Source organism: Juglans microcarpa x Juglans regia, chromosome 7D (assembly GCF_004785595.1).
Source record: "Juglans microcarpa x Juglans regia isolate MS1-56 chromosome 7D, Jm3101_v1.0, whole genome shotgun sequence".
NCBI lineage: Eukaryota > Viridiplantae > Streptophyta > Magnoliopsida > Fagales > Juglandaceae > Juglans > Juglans microcarpa x Juglans regia.
In genome coordinates, this window is record NC_054606.1 from 12,109,921 (window position 1) to 12,131,633 (window position 21,713).

General features: G+C 35.0%; 1 protein-coding gene and 1 long non-coding RNA gene across 2 annotated transcripts; one reads left to right on the forward strand and one right to left on the reverse strand.

Moving 5' to 3' along the window:
• Positions 1–8,282: 8,282 nt before the first annotated feature.
• Positions 8,283–20,994, reverse strand: LOC121238787 (probable serine/threonine-protein kinase PBL28). Its single transcript, XM_041135813.1, has 10 exons — positions 20,015–20,994; positions 17,895–18,110; positions 17,260–17,395; positions 16,317–16,567; positions 15,321–15,556; positions 14,966–15,092; positions 14,825–14,896; positions 14,573–14,750; positions 9,117–9,252; positions 8,283–8,723 (listed from the first exon to the last, which is right to left on the reverse strand). Exons 2-10 carry the CDS (start codon positions 17,977–17,979, stop codon positions 8,490–8,492), a joined length of 1,455 nt encoding a protein of 484 aa, XP_040991747.1. The 5' UTR covers positions 17,980–18,110; positions 20,015–20,994; the 3' UTR covers positions 8,283–8,489.
• LOC121238789 lies at positions 14,824–19,864 on the forward strand. Its single transcript, XR_005935172.1, has 2 exons — positions 14,824–14,945; positions 19,832–19,864. It is a non-coding gene; the product is annotated as an uncharacterized LOC121238789 (long non-coding RNA).
• Positions 20,995–21,713: the final 719 nt, after the last annotated feature.

The window sequence follows — 21,713 nt, forward strand, 5'->3', positions numbered from 1 at the left end:
TCTTAGTTTCCGCATTTAACACCGGAAACGCATATTAGATTCATTTAGGAGTTCATTGTCTTCTAACATCGTGGAGACTTTGATTTACACTCATAATTGAATTAAAGGGAGCCGATTGAGATTTAGGAATCGGTGGACTTTGTAGAAAGCTATTGGGAGGAAGAAGATAAATATGCGATGACAATTACTTATAATTCATTCCTTATTCTAAATTGATCTATATTTCTTATCAAAAATTAATTTTTATTTCAATTTATGTAAGGATAAATTCGGAAAAAAGAGGTTTAATCTCAATCTACTTCAGGCACACATTAATGCACATGCAGTTTATTAATTCATTCCTTATATTTATCTTCTTCTTCTTTTCTAGTTGACCTTCTTTTATTTTTTAGACATCATATTGTCATTTTCATCCATATTTTTTTCAAGTTTTATATGGTTATGGCATCTTAGACTCTTGGAGGGACTAAGTTGGTTACTTGGTTTACAACTATCAATATTTGGTTTTTTTTATAATAACAATTTTGTGATGTAAATTTGATGTTCTTATATTACACAAAATATTTGCAATAGTTTTATATTAATTTATAATATTTTAAATTTTTTAGTTACAAACTTTACTTGGAGATTGGAACTAGTTTTAAATTAATTTCTAATATTTTAGTTATAAACGTTATTTATATATAGTTAATATTGAAAAATTGTGTAGAAATTATCATAGATGTGGGTTGAAAGACATTCTGGGCTATAAAATGACTATTATGAGCTCTAAAAATGAGTTATGGGCTCAATGGGCCTATAACCCATTGAGGCCTATAGGTGACCAGATGGTCCGTAGGCTAATCTGCCAGCTCGACAATCGGATGGGCTCAATTACAAGACGGGTCAAAATAGGGCCCCCACCCAAGCGGGAGCTTGAGGCATAATAATATTGTAGATGAGAACCTTAACCCCTTGGTGCTATTTATAAACTTCTGACTATCATGAAATCTAGAGACATTCGTATCCTACTGTGACTTATTAATTAAGTGATAATATTTGAACTAGTTTAAACTCATTAGAATATGGGTGTGTGAGACATATAATTTTAATAAAACTCTTACATTTTTCCATTTGGCTCATACGCCCATAAAGTAATATTTTCTGTTTATGGGTTTATTACAGGAAATTAACCATACTGCGGATGCTCGTTTTTAGAAAACTTTCGTATTTCAAAATACATTACATGAATTCCGTAATATCAATGTAAAATTAGTTACTAATGCGAGTCATGGCAGTCCTCTGTTATATAACCAACAAATTTTTTTCTATGTACCACAAAAATAATAACTTAATTTAACATGATTTTTAATTGGGACAATTAAGGCGAATACTATAATACCTTGAGTTCTAATTCATATTTATTTCAGATATTATTTTATCATCATTCATCTATACAATTCAATGTACATATATATAAAGTGGAAAGACAAGAAAACAGAAACAACCATAATAAATATCTCTCAATGTCCAGTAATAAAATATTCAACATATCAATGATCTCTTTAACATGTTTACATCATGGGTATAAGCATGAGATTCATCTTTTCAACATGTTCTTAAAGTATAATCATTAACACATTATTGATATGAATATATTTGTTTCTGTACTTTCTCCTTAACATTTAGGCATTTAAAATTTTATTAAATACTTATCATTCGAAAAAAAAAATATTCGGAGGAATTCTTGTCATACATTCTTAGTGGCTTGGCTATAAAGCTGGCAATTCAAAGATAAATCTGCTCAATCATATACCATACATTATAGCCTCAAAGCATACCATAAGCTCAACACCAGTTGCACATGAATTAGTAAGAGATTTTGTCTTATACTTTTCTAAAAAATAACTGTACTAGATAGTAAAATACATAACCATAATTGTGTTTTCAATTATTAGAGCAATTCTACAAAATAGAGTCTGAATATCCAGTTACCTTATGAGTATCAGTTTAAATCCAACAATATAGTCATTAATTTCTTGCAAATAGCTTTGCACTCTTTTCACAGTTTTTAGGTCAAATATCATTGGATTATTTTAGCAACAACCAATAATGTCAATTATAAAACTGATATTCAGCTATATACAAGTTTGTACAACCATCATATACAAAATTTCTTTAACAACCTAATCAATTTGAGAACACTGTAAAATACTGAGTATATTACATTTTATTTTTAAAGTATCTATTGACCAACAATTCTACATGCAAGGTCTTTCAGAACTCTATACAAATATACTAAGACAATCCTAACAGTTTTCGTCTTTGTATTAAAATTTAATCCCAATTATGAATGATCTCTCATTCATAAATTTCATTTTTAAAGTTCTTTAGAGACCTAACTTTAATATCAAACTACAAACCATGATTTATACTTGCTAAAAAGTCATATACATGCATGATCATAAATACAAATATACTTCCACTGACCTTCAAGTGTAAACATTAATAATAAATATTTTTCCAAAATCCTAAAACAGTATTAGTGTTATCAAATTTCATATGCCATTTTTCAAAATTTTTTTTACCTTTTCTAAGTAGTCTTTTTATTCGTTTATTGTAGATTTCAAACTTTCACTCTACAATTATTTTCATATCCAGTTGATGTAACTCTAAATTGTAATGAGTTACTAATGTATAATAATCCTGAATGAGTCATTTCAGGTTTATTAAAAAATCTCTCCTTTTTATCAATGCCCATTTTTGAGTAAAATCCTTAATTACAAGTATGACTTTATATCGTTCAACATTACTTTTAAAATCAGGATTTTGTCTCCAAAACTCATTTACATTCGACTTTTAATATATTTCAAACAATTTAGACTAAATTACAGTCTTTACTTTAATACATGGATTTCAATCACTCTTTTATGCATTGATCTTTTATAGAATCATTTATTTCTATAACTTGTGAAAACATATGTGGCCATTTATTTGTTTTTATGTCAAATTCAAAATTTGAAAATACACCACATAGCCTAACCAAATAGTAAATCAAGAAAATTACATGAGGTTACCTATTCTGATATCTTAATGGATAATTCTTCAACGGTGGTTCGTTGATGAGATGGATGATCATTTGTTTGTTGTTCTGTAGTATCATTGAGATAATCATAAAAAGGAATTACAAGAATTTTCGATGTATAAGAATGCACTTCACAACAATCGCATCTCTAGTTTTTATGCTCTCGGTGATTTTGCCAACCTTAAGAAATTTGACATTTTAATTTTCTCAAAAATCAAACTATAAATAGAAATAATACAGCCTAAATCATTTGAATCTCCCCGAGTAATCAATAATGTACCCATTAACTATTATACGATCCAACTTCCTTTTATTTGGATTGTAAAGTCCTACTTTAGATTGATTATTTATATATGTATATGCCTTAAATCAAGTATCCTATCACTCCACAACTCAAAACGAGTATTTGAGACTACTTACTAGAAACACAATCTAAGATATACACAATTGTTTTTAAGAATTTTATTACACATTTTTTCAAGAAGTTAACGAAATAGGTCAGTATTATGACTTAACCCATAATACTTTTCTTGACATTCATTACTTTAATCCAATTTGATGATTTTTATTGTTTTACCTAACTGCATTTCCTCCCATGAGAAGTACCTCAAGAATTGCAAAAGGCTTGAGACTTCTCATGTAGCAGATAGATAATTACTTACCATGAAAATCATCTATTATGGTAATGAGGTACTTCTATCTGTCAAACATCATAGAGAAAAAAAGTTTACATATGCCTATATGCATTATCTCAAGAAACTCTTTATTCCTTGTGTCATTTTATCTTGATTTGTTTGATTTACTTTCCTTTATTACAAATCAACACACATCTTGATATTAGAAAATCTAAATGCGAAAAATATATTATTTACTAACATTTACAACTTTTCTGGTGATATTCTCCAAATCTTTATGCCATAAATTATGTTTCAAATTCTATGTCACAAATTGTAAAGGTTTTTCATAAATTATTTTTCATTTGGTTCTAGTACATGCCTCATGAGTGAAGATGAAATTTTTTTTAACAAAAGCACTATTATGAAGGCATGAAAAATAAAATATTTTATTAGAAGAAAAAGTGGAACCAACATAAATGATATTTTGAAATAAATTGAAACATGAACATTTGTACTTGAATTTAATCACATAAAAAAAAACTATGTGTCAACATTTATAGAGTTTGATTTGAAACTCATGCAAAAAAAAAAGAAACATCAACATTTGCACTCAAGTTTAACCTAAAAAAATAAGTATAAACATTTATTAGATTTGATTCAAAACTTATAAAAAAGTTTATCATTCCATTCAAATTATGTCTTATGCTTAGGGCGCCTAAACCTTTATGTGTCTTTATTTCTTTCAAAATTCAATTAACATAGTTTTTACATTTTCATGACCATTATTTCCTTCATCTCCCAAAAGATACAGTGGTTTTTCGATACAAATTAACAAAATAAATTTGTATCCAGCTAACAATCATACTACCAATTTGTTCATATCTCATTACTTTAATGAAATAACAATGCATCTGAAGCAAACCATTATGTACAAAACTAAGAAATTCCTATAGTTTGATACGTAGTAATTAATTCAATCTTCTTAAACATTATACTTTTCTGACCTTTATCATTATTCTCAATAATAATTGATGTTAGACTTAAAATGAATAAATCAGGATCTAAAACTCTTAGAATAAATTTGATATGCTCATGTTTTTCTAAACTAGAATCTATTATGTACAGAAAACCTTATAAAGATATTCGTATACTTATTGTAAGAAAAACATTTAAATCACATTAATGCTTTGAGTTCGACACTCATAAACAATAACATAATTTAAATTATTATGGATGAATTAATAGTATCATTGAGATTCCTCATTTGGGAGTGAACCCCAGCACATAAAATGTTCCCTTCAAATTTACGTTATGTGTATGAACTAGTTGTATCATCAGAATTTTCATTTGGGAGTAAACTCGGACATACAAAATGTTCCCTCTAAATTTAAATTCTATGAATGAACTAGTTGTATCATTAGAATTCTCATTTGTGAGTAAACTGTGATATACAAAGTGTTATATCCAACCTTAAGTTATGTGGATGAACTGGCTGTATCACCAGAATTCTCATTTGGGAGTAAATTCTGGCATATAAATTGTTCACTCTAACTTTATTTTAATAAATGAACTAGTAGTGTCATCAAAATCATCATTTGGGAGTAGATCTTGACACACAAATTATTCACTCCAACTTTACTTTAATGGATGAATTAATAGTGTCATCAAAATCCTCATTTAGAAGTAGAACTTGACACACAAAATTGTTCACTCCATCATACCCATATTTACTATAGAGTTTAATGGTTTTTTTCATCAAAAATTAAAAAAAAAATCTTGTACCTTTGGGCTACCAAGCTTTTCCTTAATTTTGGAGCAAACCATTAGCCCCATATAGGAAAATTAATTATATATATGGTCAACTGATGGGAACCAAGGTGGGCCTAGTCTTAAAGATCATTTGCAAGTTTCAGATGAATCAATTATAAGATCAAGAGCCAAGAAAATCAAGGAAACAATGTAAGAATTGGTATAATCCACTTGGGATGAAGCTAGCAAGAGTCCAACACTCAAAATGAACTTGAAAGAAGGAGAGAATCAGTTTTGATCCGCATGATACAAGCTGTGGAAGACATGACTTAGAGTTATTATTTAGACCTATTGCTATTGAAGGTTTTCAATTTGTTTAAATCATTTAAAAAATTTATTTTATTTTCATGAAAATTAGTCTAGAATAATCGGGTTTGAGGATGCTTGGCCTATATATGTTTTATTTTATTGAACTAGGGTTTCAAGAAGTACTGTAGCTGCGTTACTGAAGCCGCGACACTATTCATCCAGGGGCATTTTGGGTAAAATGAGCCTTGGTTTGGCTTAGGGTTAATTGACTTTAGGTATTTAAATACTTATAGCTGTTCAACACAAGGCTTAGATAATATTGAATTTTCATTGTGAGTTGAGTTTACCCATTTTGTTCTTGATTGAATTTTTGAACTTATTAAAAGTAAATCACAACATTTGTGGCGTTCCTCCTTTTAATCTGGGTTCTTGAGACATGTTTTTCAACGGATCTAGATTTTAATATAATCTACGTTCTTGAAACGAGTTCTCAATGAGTCTAAATTCTCCATCCATTGACTTAATTTTAGCTTTCTTGTGTAAGTTTTCAAATTGATTGTGGGTTCAAGGAATCCCATTCCCACGGGTTCATATCACCAACTATACAATAAAAATAATAAAAACAATAATTGAGAATTTTATAACTAATAGCCATAATTAGAGTCCAAATAACTCGTACATTTATATGGCTTACCATACAATAAAATTCATAGAAAACAGTAATTAATAATTTTATAACAAATAGCTATAATTTCAGTACAAACAATTCATATATTAAAAAAAAAGAAATTCATATATTTATATGGTCTACTATAAAATAAAATTCATAAGAAACAATAATTAAGAATTTTATAACTAATACCCATATCTCAAATTTAAATAATTCATACATTTATTAAACAATGAAGTACATACTTTGAGAGAGGAGAGAAAGAAAATAATTATTTTTTATTTTTTTGAAAAAAATAATATAATAATATTGTAATAATGTGACTAGACCCAGGTCGGAACCGGATCCTATTGACCCAACACATTTTGCGACTTGGTTAAATACGAGTCGGGCATCCTTGGTTCCTTCATTTTTTTTGTTTGGTTTCAATTCTGGTGTTGGGCCTGGGTTGGGCCATACCTTGCGGGCCTACTGTGCTAGCCCACAAGCTGTGTAACAATCATTTTTTTTTTTTTTAAATTCAGTTCGGGTTGGGTCAACTTCAGCCCACTGTTTTAATTTGTTGTGCCAGCCAATATTTGGAACTATATCTTCAACCCAAAACAAAAGCCCAACCGCCCATTATAACTGGGTTTGAAACCCTACCCGATAGCAACGACCTAGGACCTGTAAAATCATCATCTCCCTCAACTTTCACATACCGAGGCCAATACATCTTTTTCCTTTCCTATTTTCTCTTGAACCAAAACTCAAATAACGTAAAGTCTAAACTTTTCCACTTTTCCTCTCATACCCAAACTATAATCACGAATCTCTTTCTAGTTTCTGCTCATATCAAAATAATATATATTGGAGAAAGAAAGCATGCGAGGTTACTACGCAAAATTAACACACAGTTATGAACATGGAAATCAAAATTTGCAGTATAATTTATGGAGATCATAGAATATCTATAACCTGGCTCTGATACCACATGTTAAATATTTTAACATAAATATTAATAATTAAATCTTCAATTTTCTATGATCCACGATAATAAAATAATAATAGTTAAAAAACGTACCTCCCTTCATTTCAGTTTGATAAAGAATCTGGTCTGACTATGAGAGAATGATCACCCTAACAACTTTACTTTCAAGTGTCTCCAGATGACAAGAGACACAATAATGTTGTAGGTAAGAACCCTTAACCCCCAATACTATTTATAGACTTATGACCATCATGAAATCTAGAGACATTCTTATCCCACTATAACTAGAATAGATTCAGTCTTATCTCACTGTGACTCATTAATTAAATGATAATATTTGAATTAATTTAAACCCATTAAAATATGAGTGAGTGAGACATAGAATTTTAATAAAACTCTTATAATTCCTCGAACTCAAACTTGAACAAAGCCAATCCCCTTTAGTCCGCCTCCCATCATTGAACACGAAAACTTGACAAGATAATCTATTATTAAATATCTGCAACAAAACCCAATTCCCTGAAAAGTAAGAATTCAAACGTAGAAGAAAATTGAGCTAGCTATAATGACTTGTCTCTTTGACACTTCATAATACCGGTCATTGTGGTTGTTTTGTAGGGGTGGGGCGGTGGTTGGGGGGGTTTCAAGTCAGCTCACTATAGAGAAGAACCCCAAATGCAAATAAGTAAAAGAGACAACATCCACCAAAGAGAAGCTGCCTTTAGTGGGAGTAAAGCCCATCCTCCTTGATGGGAGATCCATATAGAAGATGTTCTCAGAACAAAAAGGAAAGAAGAAAAATGGGGTAGGACTCGTGAGAAACTAACATGAGAGTTAGAAAAGTACAAAATTGATTGATATGCATGTTTGCAGCTTTCAGAAAACAGGTTTTAAACATATCCATGAAGCAAACGTACCAACAATAATATTTACAAAGGAAACTGTACTTTATGACATACACAGCCCCATTTGATGATCTCTTCCACCAAACAGATTGATTTATTTACCTTCAAGAATGTTTTGACAATGGGATTTCCTTTTGTGACTCTCATGATTGCAATAAATCAACACAATTAAAGAATAATTACAAGGCCATCAGGCAGAAAGAAATCATTTGAAAAGCTCACTACCAAGCTTCACAGCACCTATCTCAAACGACCCAGAATGCAAGTGACCATATTTGCTCGCTTGAATCTTTTCCAGCTCTTCGGCGACTCTCTTCATTGATGGTCTTCTAATTAAAGTATCAAGACACTGTAAGGCCAATTCTAGCATCTGTTTGGCAACATCCATTGTCTGGTCTCCTAGTGCTTTATCGACAAACTTGTCGAAATTGTTGCTTCTCTTAGCCTTCAAAATCGAAAAGGATTTGTTAGGCACCATAACTGGCTTAATCAAACTTTTTTATCCTTTAGGGTAGCACTTCAACCAAAAAAGATTATATGAATTGGAATCTCCCAAGTATAACTCTACAGTAAAGTTCTTAAAAATCCCTGACCATTATAATTTATTTTGTTACCTCAATATTGAATGCTAAGGTAGTAGGATCTTAACCATTTAAATTAAAAAAGTTACATAAGAAATCTGAAAGTTTTTATCATATACAAGATAAAATCTTCCTAGCTAAATTCATGCATTTAGTTTTAAGGCTCTATAAACTAGTGGATTTTAATAAGCAAGATGTTGATGTTAGTGATGATGAGGAAGATGAATCATTTGGGGTGCAAAAATTCCATGTACCTGCAATACTATATTTTCCTGTTTTTCCGACTGGCTTCTGCTATGTGCTTCATGCCCACTAATTAGTTCCAATAAGAAGACGCCAAAACTGTACACATCGCTTCTCTCTGAAAAATTCTTCAATGAACTTAACCTTTAAATAAATGATTAAAGTAGATATCAGTCTACAGGTTTAAGACATCCACAAAGAAAATAGTAGAAGAATATCTAAAAATGTATAATGTGAAGTCTAATCCATGTGAAGCCCAAGTTTGAAAATGCATGCTTTTTTTATTAGTGAGGTGGAGCCCAAATATGTGGATTAAGGGGGTTCTTTTTAGTGTGAATGGAGGCAAGATTAGGGCCCAGCCAGTGTGTGAGCCCATAAGCTGATGAGAAAAGCCCAGCCCTCCCCACTAAAACGACACCGTTTCGTGTAAGGGTGAGAAGACCCTAAAAACTTTCCTCTTCCTCCCTCTTTCTCCCCTGCGCCACACCCCCTTCACGATCCCTTCTCCCCCTCTACAAACCAATGTTTTCATCGTCCTTCCCCATTCTCTGAGTTCATCAAATCTGCCACCCACAAATATCCCCATGTTGAGTCTCTTGTTTTGCCCAAAAATCTGCCGCTGTCCACTGTGCCCCGCCACTGCCTCTCCAGACACCACCACAGTAAGCCCGTTTGCTACTCACTTAGTATTTTGTTTTTAGGCTACGTTTAGATTTAACTAACCACTTTTCCATCTGCTCAACGACTTGTGCTTGTGCACATTCACAATTTCCTCTCGATTTGAGAGGGATACTTTAAGTCAGCGTGCTTGCTCATCCAAAATTAGCATTCCGCATGGTAAGTAAAACCCTAGGCTGACCCTTGGAATACTGACATTGAAAAATTGTTTAACTGTGTTTGTTGCAGTTTCATTGTGTTGGAATTGTTGGCTGAGGGTCGGATGGAGCATTGGGAAACGCATGTAGTTGTGACTTGTGAATTTGTGTGTTGTTTGGCCATTGGTTGATGTATTATTGCCATGTCATCCAATATCTGTGTGTTCTCGCATTTGCATTATTAATTATTGATATTTACCTTTATTGTATTAACTGTGCTCTAATCCATGTCTGTGCTGTGATTAATTTATTAATTGTGCTATGTTCTTTGGTTGTGCTGTGAAATTAGAAAACTGTGATTTTAGTGTTACTTATTAAAAACGTGTTTTGTGGTGGTTGCGTATCACGACCCCAAATTGAGATGGGGTATTATCTCGATGGAGCTCCTTTGGTCACTTGAGAGCGTGTAAAACTGAGTGACAACTCCTGAGTTGTCGCCGGTTGAAAACGAACTTGGATGAGACGGTAACGCTCTCGTGCCGACTCCGTGGCCTTTTTGCTAGCGGAGGCTAGATGATGCCTAGTCACGTACGTACTGGACGCGGACATGGGCATTGCTTGTTACGAAGTCACACGCATGGTCGTTACCCGTGGTGTAACAAAGGGAGCCAGGGTGTGCACATGCTCCCTAGGGGAGACCATGGTGCATACGTAAATAAAATGATTGTATGAACTTTAGGTGGATCACGGCCCCAAGCTGAGATGTGGCATTATCACGGTGGAGCTCCTCTAGGTACTCGGGAATGGGCTCTGACAAGACTGTAACGCTTTCCTGCCGACTCCGTAGCCTCTCTGCTGGCGGAGGCTAGATGATGCCTAGACACGTATGCGCTGGGCGCGGAGTTGGGCATCGCTCATTACAAAGTCACATACACGATTGTTACCCGTGGTGTGACGAAAGGAGTTAGGGTGTGCGGATAGTCCCTATGGGAGACTATGGTGCATGCTGTTATTAAATGGATGCTTTAAAAATGGATATGTGGATTTCTGAGTGTGCGGTTTTTCTAGGATTATTGAGAAGGAAATTGGTTTGGATACAATTTTAGTAATGCTAAATAATCTTAATTTTTCCCCTTTATTGTGAAATGTATATATTTTTACGCGTTTGTATTTTTGGGTGTCATTCTATTGGCTTTACTTGCTGAGATTGTGAAATCTCACTGTGGCGTCCCCACCTGCGGTTCTGTTCTGCTCAACTGTAGACATTGATGCCGAGGATGGTTATGAGCTTGGAAGATTGGTTCCGCTTGAGGAGTGAACACTTGAGTACCTTTCCCCTTATGTAGCGTTGTTTGGTGTTTTTCTTAGTCAGATGATTGTATAAATTTTATGTCGAGGATTGGGTGACTGGTGGCTTATGGATATTTTGTGTGGGGTTGTAATTTAAATTTTTTGGTACTATTAGCAGGCCAATCTGCCCCTTTTTATTTTTCCGCTGTGTTTATAAATGTATACTTATATACTACATCCTTGCACACATTAGCTTTCACATTGTGCTTGGGGTATGTGATCCGTGCGGTCAGCACCTTGGCGTCGCGACTCCTGCCAAAGCACACTGGTAGGACCCCATGTTTTGTGGCCCATGGCCAAGCCACTAGCCATGTCAAGACAAAGCTGGACAGCCCCACAGCAGCCCCACGGGCATGCCATGGGCCCTGCCTTGATATGCCCAGGATACCCAGTGAGGCTGGTGACCAGGCCAACACGCACTGTGCGCTCAGCACGCCTAGCCTAGGCCGCGCGCGCACAGCACCCAGAAATTTCGCACGCACGCCTAGCGTGCTCCCAGCCCAGCGCCCCACGCACACGCCCAGCACCCAGGCACCTTACCTGGGCCATGCCAGCCAGGCCATGCCTAGGCTATGTCAGCCACATGCCAGCAATATTAGCCATGCCCATGGGCCAGCCTAGCCCACCCATGGGCTCATGCATGCCATACATGAACTTGGCCCATGCCAACTATGTTATTGCTTATTGATTATTTTAATTTAATTATTTATTTTTCAATGGACCTATTGGAGGTTTCCAAATTGTAATCCTTATAAATAGGATCCTTAGGCCTCATTTGCTTTTAGGGATGAAACGAAAAACTCTGAAAACTTTTCTAAGTTTTGTACGGATAGACTATCTCTAAAAACAAACACCTATTTTTTTATCTCATCTCATTTCATCTCTTATTAATTTGTTACTGTTTATAAATTGTACTGTACAAAAAAGAAAAAAAAACTGATCTGACCTCTCCTTGATTGTTGTTTTGTACGGTTAGGAAGAAAGCTGATCTGTTGTCTAACCCTTCATCCTTGTTGTTACTGTTTTGTACAGTTATTAGACTATACATCAACGCTAGGAAATGAGGAAAACGCCGAAAACGAAAAGTGAAAACTGTTTTTCATTCGGTGGTACTGTTCATGCACGACCTTCAATATTTTGGCAATATTTTATTATAAAAAATAATATAATTAGTTGTGGGTCTCACCATTATAAATACTTTTAAAAAAAGTCAAACTAATCTCATCTCATCTCTATAAACAAACACAATTTTATCTTATCTCATCTATACTCAACATATCTCAATACTATTCATACATATCTTAAAAAATCTTATCTCATCTCTGAAAACAAACGAGGCCTTAGTCTTTACATTTACATCTTTTGGCAAATTCCCATTGTGGGTGGATTATTTTGTTCTTGAGATCACCCTTCGGTGCTAGGCACTTGGGCTCTTTGGGGTGGAATACGTGAATTCCCTAAAAGATGATCACACCTTGCAATTCATGAATAGGTGTGATTCAATCTATCTTGTTTCTTTTCATATTTAGGGTGCAATTCGTGAATCCCTAAGGATCTATTAATCTTATAAGTGTTTTCCATTCCATCTCTTGTTTTCCATTTTCTATCATTTGATCTTATTAGTTTATGTGCATTGTTCTTGTTGTGTTCTTGAGAATTACTTGTGTTGTTCTTGAGGCATTCTTGTGTTGTTCGGCCACAAACCCTTCCATTCAACCATTTTGATCTTCCCACATACCCAACTCGACCAACCATAGTGTTTACCCTAATTTCCATAAGTGAGCCATTACCATAATTGCCCTTCACCCATTAAATCCATTGACCTAGCCGAAACCCTAATTGTCTTCCATCTTCCCATACAACACTTACCATATTTGGCGATCATCATAAGCCTTCCCTCCATAAAACTCTAGCCGCCCACCTCAAGTCCCTATAAGGTAACTCATTCCTTTGAGGAGTCTTGACTTCCTCAAATTCAAATTCAAATCCCTTAATTTAAGGAATTGCAAATCCTCTTCAATTCCTTAAATCACTCTTCCTAAAATCTCTCTAGTCAACCATTGACTTGCCAATCTTAGCCAAATCCAAATTCCCCAATTCCCTCCAAGATTCCTACCATCTTAGAATCTTTCCATATCAATTCCCAAACAACCCAACCCTAATCTCATAATCTCACCATATCCATTTTGACAACCCTAGCCATCCAACATCCAAAACCCTAATCTCTCATCCTTAGCCACGGCAACCCTAGCCTCACTCTTCCACCTCATTCCCAAACCCTAACATCATACTAAACTCCAACCTTAAGCCAACTCTTCCCAATCTCGAAATCCATCATAGCCACCTCACAAAACCCTAGCTACACTTCATTATACCAACCCTAATTACCATCCAAGTAGCTCAAAGATCAAGGGCACCTTTCAAGCCATCCACATTGCATCAAACACTCATAATCATCACTTAGATCATGCAAAACCTTAACCTCACCTCACTCATCCAACCCTAGCCCATCATCTTGGCGCCACACTCAAGGACAAATCCCTAGCCGCCCACATTGATTTACCCTCCCTAAACACTTAGCCTACCTAAGTTCATCATCATCTTCATCATTCCATCAACCAAACACCAACCCTTTGTGGAATGCCAAACAAGTTGATAAGGTCACTCGGTCGTTATCCTCACCAAGACAAGCTTGTGGTCCTTAGTGTTAAGGACAAGACCGGGGTCCCTAACATTGGGGTCAAGGGCACCACATAAAATCCTCCATTGGTGTTCAAAAGAATGGTAGTTCATTCGAGCTCATACATAAACTTTTAGGTTGCAAATGAAGCCATTTCCATCCTAAGAACTAAATCAATAGATAACAAGGCACTGAAAGTAAATCTATGCTTGCATCATAAGGTTTAGGGAGTCAGCTTAATTTGTGTCTCCAATTACTGTAAATGTGAAACAAAAATGTCATTGAGGCTGTGTTTGGCACAAGGAAATAAGGTGCAAGGAAATTATCTCAGAGTGTTTGATTGGTAAGAAAATGAAAATCACATGACTTAGTGAGAGGTCTTTTCTGAAGTATTAGCAACTTATGCTAGCATCCTTTAAAAGTATGAATAACTTCATTAATAGTGGGAAGACACTCTTTTTACCATAGAAATGCATTCACTGAACAAAACCCGCAATAAAATCTTGGGAAATTGACAGCTGCATTCCAACTAGAACAAAGTTCTCACTAAATTGTAAATAGAAATTAAAGCATGTAATTAAATATGCAAAATTGTGTGCTTCTAAGAAAGATGACATACTCTGGGTCCAGAAAGCAGTCTATCATTGAAGATGATTCAGCCAGATCACCATCGATTAGCAGTTTATAAAGTCCATAATCGGAAACCTTGGCCATAAAATTTTCATCTACAAGAACATTGCTAGTTCTAAAGTGCATGTGCAAGAAAGGAGGCACCGAACTGTGAAGGTGTTCAAGCCCTGATCCAAATATAAAAGTATGAGACGAACATCATAAAAGAGGAATGCAAAGGAACACAAACCAAAGCATATACCTTTCGCTGCACCCAAAGCAATAGATAGCCTTCGCCACATGTCTAGCTTTCCAATAGGTAAGCCTTCGCTGTCTTTAAACACGTGCACTTCAGAGAGAGAGAGAGAGAGAGAGAGAGAGAGGTAGAGAGGGAGAGAGTTACCATAGAGGTGATTTCCAACATTTCCATTCGAGATATAGTCATAGACAAGTAATTGTTGATGATTATCTTCATAATAACCAATAAGCTTGACAAGATGGATGTGGTGCACAAAAGCTATCCGGTTTGCCTGTGTTACATCAAGGGAGGTCAACAATGTTCTGTTTACATAGCATTTAAATATGCTAACAAAGTCATGGGCTACTGAAGAAGAAAACTATTAAAAGACTTCTTCTGAGTCAATAAATTTAGTCTCACTAGAATGTTGAAAATCTGTCAAATGTGAACTTGTATCAACACTATGAATGGTAATGTCTCTGCAAAAATTACCTTTATTTCTATAGAATGTTAAATGTACCTCATGAACAAAATGATGAGTGTGGATATGTAGGCATCTCTTGACAGCCACAATTGATCCATCTTGAAGTAGTCCCTTATAAACTAAACCAAATCTACCTTCACCTATGATGTTGCTTTGACTGAAATTGCATGTGGCTTGCTCTAGTTCCAGAAACGTTAGCTGCCTCAAATTCTGCATATCATAAGGATAAGGAAGCCCACCATACGGGGATGCATTTCCCGATTCATATTCAACTGAAAAATTTTAAACAAGATACCATATATTACCTACCAAATGAAGCATTGATCGTAGTTACCATATTACACTTGTCACATATACAATCCACAAAGGTCCAGCATCCAGTGGACCTGACTTTGGAGGTTCCCAATGCCAAAGATACTGTGTCAAATAATTTGGACAAATAACTTGGGGAAATCCACTACACATTTTGAAAGCTGTATTCTGTAAAAGTCTTGACCGTCCTAATATTTTAAGGTGGTTGCATTTTCTTCTGAACACACATAATCAAAAAAACTTTTAATGATTTCAAGAGAAACATACAACCTTTAAATGAAATGCTCGATTTCAAATTTGGCTCCTTAATCAAAAGGCACTAAATTGCTACAATCAATGAGTTCTTAAAAGCAAATATTTTGGATATAAACAATCTTTCCTACATAGGCAAGTCCTTTTGTCCAGATGGACAATTTGGGAAAACAGAGCCAGCTAGTTCAAAACCATATTGGGATGATCTGCACTAGGAGAAGTTATAGTTTGCTTTGATGCTTTTATATTTTCTGACACATTTTGTAAGTCTGGACTGTCAATTTTGTTCATACTAAAGTTCTCAAGGTAATGGATGCGTGTGATATTGAGTCATGCTTCTTTCACCATTTGAAAAGGCATATATTAAGTCATATAATAAACTTCACAACATAAAATGCCATCTCAGTATGCACTCCATCAATTCAGTGTCTGATGTCCGTCCATCTTCAAATAAAAACTCCAACTTACCTGGAGGAGATGCTAGGGAGGATCCTGTCTCAGATGTTCGTCTCGTGAATCTTTTAGCACGCATCAAGCAGGTGTACACAATCACCACAATGACAACCACAACCAGGGTTGCACCAACACCTCCTGCTATGGCAGCAACTTTCTTATTACTTGGTTTCTTAACATCAACTTTTTGCAAAGGTGTGATTGTTGGAACTCCACTATCTCCATTAACTGAAGCCTCAACCCTCTTGAGCCTTGATTTGTAGAGCCTTCCTCATAATTAATTTGAAGAATTAGCGGCAAAGAAATGTAAAGCAAATGTTGACAAATTGATTGTTTCACTCTGTAGAGAAAGAGGATAGATTCAAGGGCCTCTTATGAAGTCCAAGCCCTAAGATGACTTTATTGAAATTTTCTTTTAAGAACAAGCAGAGGAAAGCAGAAACAGTTTTAATAAATAGAAAACATTCTTTAGAATCTAAGAAACTAATGAAACATAATCCTTTGAACAGCTGAAAACAATAGACTGCTTAGAAAAAGAAAAACATATATCAATTATAGAAACACCCTCCTCTTTGTTCAAAATAAACTATAGAACACCCAAATTCTAATGTACCATGAAACTACTGGAACATGGGTACCCTACATGTCCAAAAATAACACTAGGTTCCAACAAAGCTTAAAAGTTGAAAATGGAAAATTAGATTACATAAAGGAAAATTAAAAGTTGAAATTAAATGCTTATTTGGCAGGCTCGCATAAAGGATATCTGTTGCAATTGAGTTCTCAAATTTGTTCTTAGGGAAAAAACAAAATCTATACGGCTAAAAAGATCATAGATATTTGTGCAGCATGTAAATTTGCATGTACTATGGAATACAAATATGTAATTGACATGTTCATTGTCTTAGGCATCGGTAGATGGTTCTATAAACTTCTGAGAGAGAGAGAGAGAGCTTACAGAGAAACAACTCCTGGTTCTCTAAGTTTATAACAGTGAACTTGTGGTTGTTGTCTAAGGCATGGGTATGTCCAAATTCTTCCAGGCGATAGTTGAGGACTTCCACCCTCACTCTTGAAAGTGAGTAAAGCTTTAGCTAGAATAACAAAATTTGTAACCAATCAAAATCCTTCTATGGTACTAATAATGAAATTTGGCTTGTTCATACAAACTGTAGACATCTTTTGCATGACTTGGGGAACCGGTTAGCCAAACATGAACAGAACCACTCTCTTTCTGGGCTAAAAAAGAATCCAGGTGTTGCTTCTCGACAATAAAAATGATAGACAACAGGTTACATTGGACTCCCCATCAGTTCCACCATATCTATCTAGGAAAACAGACTATTCCCTTTTAGGCCCTCTTTTGTTTTTGGCTGTCCCAAATTTGTTGAGCCATCACAGCCCCCAAACCAAGTCAATATGCTTTTTGATGGTGAAAATATGCAAATCAACTCTCCAAGAAATATTGATCATTTCACCAATTGAAGAGCATTTAAGATACAAAGAACCCAGTTGCTCATTGTCTCTTACTGTTCTATACTCCTAGAAATTAGTTATATATAAATAATACAAGGAAAGTGAAAGAAGACAAACCATATATTTGCTGGCTTGTCCTGCCGGGTTCCAAGAGTTGAATTAGAATAAGCAGTGGCAGCTGCTGCCTCCAAAACAAGCGCATTGTCAACAACCATTACTCCATTGAAACCCCTCACTTCCAATAACTTCAAACATTTACTTGATCTTGTGGAAAGCGTAACAAAAGCACAATATCTGAATTCACTGACTTAGACCCCGAATGGTTTCAACAAACTGAAAGGGACAAAGCACAAAACAACCATGTTCCTTCCTTGATCCTTGAATGAAATGAGAAAAGAAAAGAAAAACTCGATTCTATGTCAGCGATTTAAAAAAGAAAAAATTGGGGGTGACAAGACTTTTCATATTTGTGCAAAGGCTATGACTAAACAAGCACTTAAAAACCATCCAATATAATATTATAGAGGTTTAAGGTGAAAACAAAGAATGGAGCTCTTTAAATTAATCTTTAGTGATTCAAACTATTTAATAATGAGCTGGAGAAGCACTGGGAAATCTATTAAGAGATTACGAGTACCTAGAATTCTAGCATCCTAGAAGATAACTATAGAAACACCAATTTCTCCCTATAAAAAGCCTCATAGGAAGAGTGAGGTAACTCCTTATAAAGACCAGGATGAGTTTGTTCCTAAGCCGTGTGGGACTTTTCAACACGCCCCCTCACGTGTAGGCCGGTATTTTCAGTACCATCATCGTTGGTAGGTCACAGGAGTCCATCATCGGTCATAGGTTAATCTGCTCTAATGTCATATAGAAACACCAATTTCTCCTCATAAAAGGCCTCATAGGAGGAGTGAGGTAACTCCTTATAAAGACTAGGATGAGTTTGTTCCTAAGTCGTGTGGGACTTTTCAACAATAACTGAACTTTATGACTTGAATTCCAGCTAAGCTGAAAGAAAAGAAAGCCAGAGGCACATAGATTTGAATTACTTGTAATCTCTTTATTAAAGTAGACAGAGACATCGGTTTTTCTTCAATGGCTAAAACCCCTACAAATTCCCATCAGCCAGAAAACTCAAATGCAAATCCCAAAAGATTCCCCGGGAGTCCAAGATCTAGTAATTGTTGAAATGCGAAGACCCAAAAAGTAGATTAAGGCAATCAAGGACATACAATCTTGTAGAGAGAGAAACAGGCACAAATGTCACAGGTGGAGACCTCCATTAGGAGATCTTGGCAAACATGTCACATTCAGATTTGTACTCCAATATTGCTTATTATACAAACTATTATATCGTATACTTCATAAATAACAGGGATTATTTCTAGTTAACGTTAGTCTAACATAAGTGCCATGACATATGATGAAGTAACTGACATTAGAAGAGACTTATAGCTGTAGTTTTTCTATCATGAAAGACTTATGAAATCAGACATAAATTAGCAAAAAAATAATATCCTTTTAAAATCAGTTTTTTTTAATCATATTTCTTTCCTAGTCATCCATTTTAAATACAAATAGTTATAACAATCATTTTTAAACAATAATTAAAATGGAACTCAAATCTGGCGTGTGAGCAAGCTAGGTCTCCTCCTCCAAAAAGAGAAGTGACGGCAAAAAACAGTGTCCTATCACAACCTCCATCATTCACTTTCCAAAGGATTTGAGAATCGCTTTCCGGAAAAGTTATTTTAGAATAAGAAAATAATATGGTGTTCGTCGATTTTCAGAATCCTAATCTGAAAAGACCTCAGGATTCTATTATATTTCAACAGCATAGCATCCATAGCACAAGACAATCGGTGGTTTGTACAAAAAAGTTAACCAGAAAAAGGTGAAGCCAAGAACTTCTTTTCCTGCCATCCAGCATGGCCAAGGAATCTCAAGTCCCAGAAACTTATTCAAGACAAAACAAGTGTAACTAAAAGGACATGACATGTTTCATGAGGAACTGTACAGACAAAAACAGAAGTACTGGGCAGAAGAACGAGAGAGAGAGAGAGAGAGAGAGAGAGAGAGAGAGGGAGGGAGGGAGGGAGGGAGGGAGGGAGGGAGGGAGAGAGGAAAAAGAAAATTAAGGTTGCCCATGCCTGCTGGTTGCTGCAAGGAGTTGAGCTAGAGAGAATCATCAATTCAGGTAAAGAACGAAGCAGCTTTATGCTATTTAAACTTACCAGAGAGAGCTTTTGCCAGTTGCCTTGGGGAGACCCACCTGCTTCCAAAATCACAATATTACCACCCTCCTCAGACTATCACTAGTCTTTCTGGGAGGTTTGCCTTGACCAAGCTTAGTTAGAAAATGCAGAAATTCCTTCCTGGTTTTGTTTGTAGTAATCGAGACTTCTTCAATCTGAAATGGGTTTTAGACTTCTAAGAGAAACTTGACTAAAAGCATATAAAAACGTGGACTTTACAAAGTATAAATGTTTATGACCCCCGGGCCCCAACTACCTAATAATTGGCTTGATGTTTATGAACATTGACGAAGACAATGTTTCAGAATTATTAAATTCGTTAAAGGGGCCAATAGAGGATCGTAATGATCACAGCCTCCCAGCGAACCAATAATAGAGTAGGAAGTGCTTCACCCTTTTGACCATTTTGCCTTGACATTTGGCCTATCTCCTGATCAACCTCGCTATTCTGCTTCTTCCCGAAGAAAATAATGATGATACTAATAACTCTGGATAATGGTATTTGTTGGATGAAAATATAGATCTAGAACACAATATTCTGGTAATTTCCATATTGATTTGGTCCGGAAATTAGCTCACGTCTCGATTTTCCCTCTTAGAATCTATATTTTCAGCTGATCAGGTGTTCTATGTTCTGAGACCAGCATTTTTTTTTTAAACCCCAAGCGAGCACAAAAAACAAAGATGAAACAAACATAGCCCACCACGCATCTCTATTCCATATTCAAAAAGAAGGGAGATGTAAAACAAGCACACAAAGCGATGTGGGGTTGGTTTACAAGAAACGTCCGGATCAGAAAAAAGGCATTGTCTTTTGAGCAGTCAGCAGTGGCTCCCAAAGTCGTTTTCCAATCCGGCAAGGATAGAGGGGACCATTCTCAAAGCTGCAATAGCGACGATCACATGACGACAGAGAGGTCGGGATTGGGAAGGTCGTTAGCGGGGCGCGGGAGTCACATGTAAACACCCATTGCCATTAAACCTTTCCTTTTTGCTAACATGTTGCTTCATTTTCAGCTCCCAAAGCACTCCCCACCCCACAAATCATGCTTAACCTACAAAGAAGAAAAGGGGTCTAATTCCCCATTGCAATCTCTAGGTTCTGGCCCATGACAGATAGGTCTGTAGTTTAGCTTGAAAGTTTGAGAGTTCTAATTTTAGTAATAACTGTTCTCATAGCTGTATAAGAAACTGTTTCATTATTCACCTCCTCATTTATTTAAAAGGATTAACTAAATAAGTTTAATGTTAATTTGTTTCACTCATTTTGCTCTTTGATATGTGCCACGCGATTTATTAAAAAAGTTAAAAACAAAAATATAAAAGGATAGAGGGAGTCTATGATTTTAGTCTTTCTCTTTTGTTTATATATATATAAATATATATATATATATATTCAATAAGCTAGCCTTTTTTATTAGTAGCAAAGTGGCTAAACTTGAGCCAAAATTTGGTTAGAAAATCTACTTTTTTCACTTTAGTTAGTAACTTTTTATTGATATCAAGTAATAAATTCTCTAAATCTATTTCTATTATATTAGAATATCTATTTTTGTTTTTCATTTATACTATTAAATTTTAATGGTAATTGGAATATTTATTTCTTATTAAAAAAGCGCACATTAAAACACAATATTTTTTAGATAATATAATTTCCTAATGTTCATATTATTCTAAT

Coding starts and splice junctions, on each gene's coding strand:
- LOC121238787 (XM_041135813.1), bottom strand. CDS start 17,979: ATGCGCTTGTTTTGGAGGCAGCAGCTGCCACTGCTTATTCTAATTCAA. Junction 15,557..16,316: donor CTCCCTAGCATCTCCTCCAG/GTAAGTTGGAGT, acceptor AAAATTTTTCAG/TTGAATATGAATCGGGAAAT. Junction 14,897..14,965: donor TGTTGGAAATCACCTCTATG/GTAACTCTCTCC, acceptor ACGTGTTTAAAG/ACAGCGAAGGCTTACCTATT.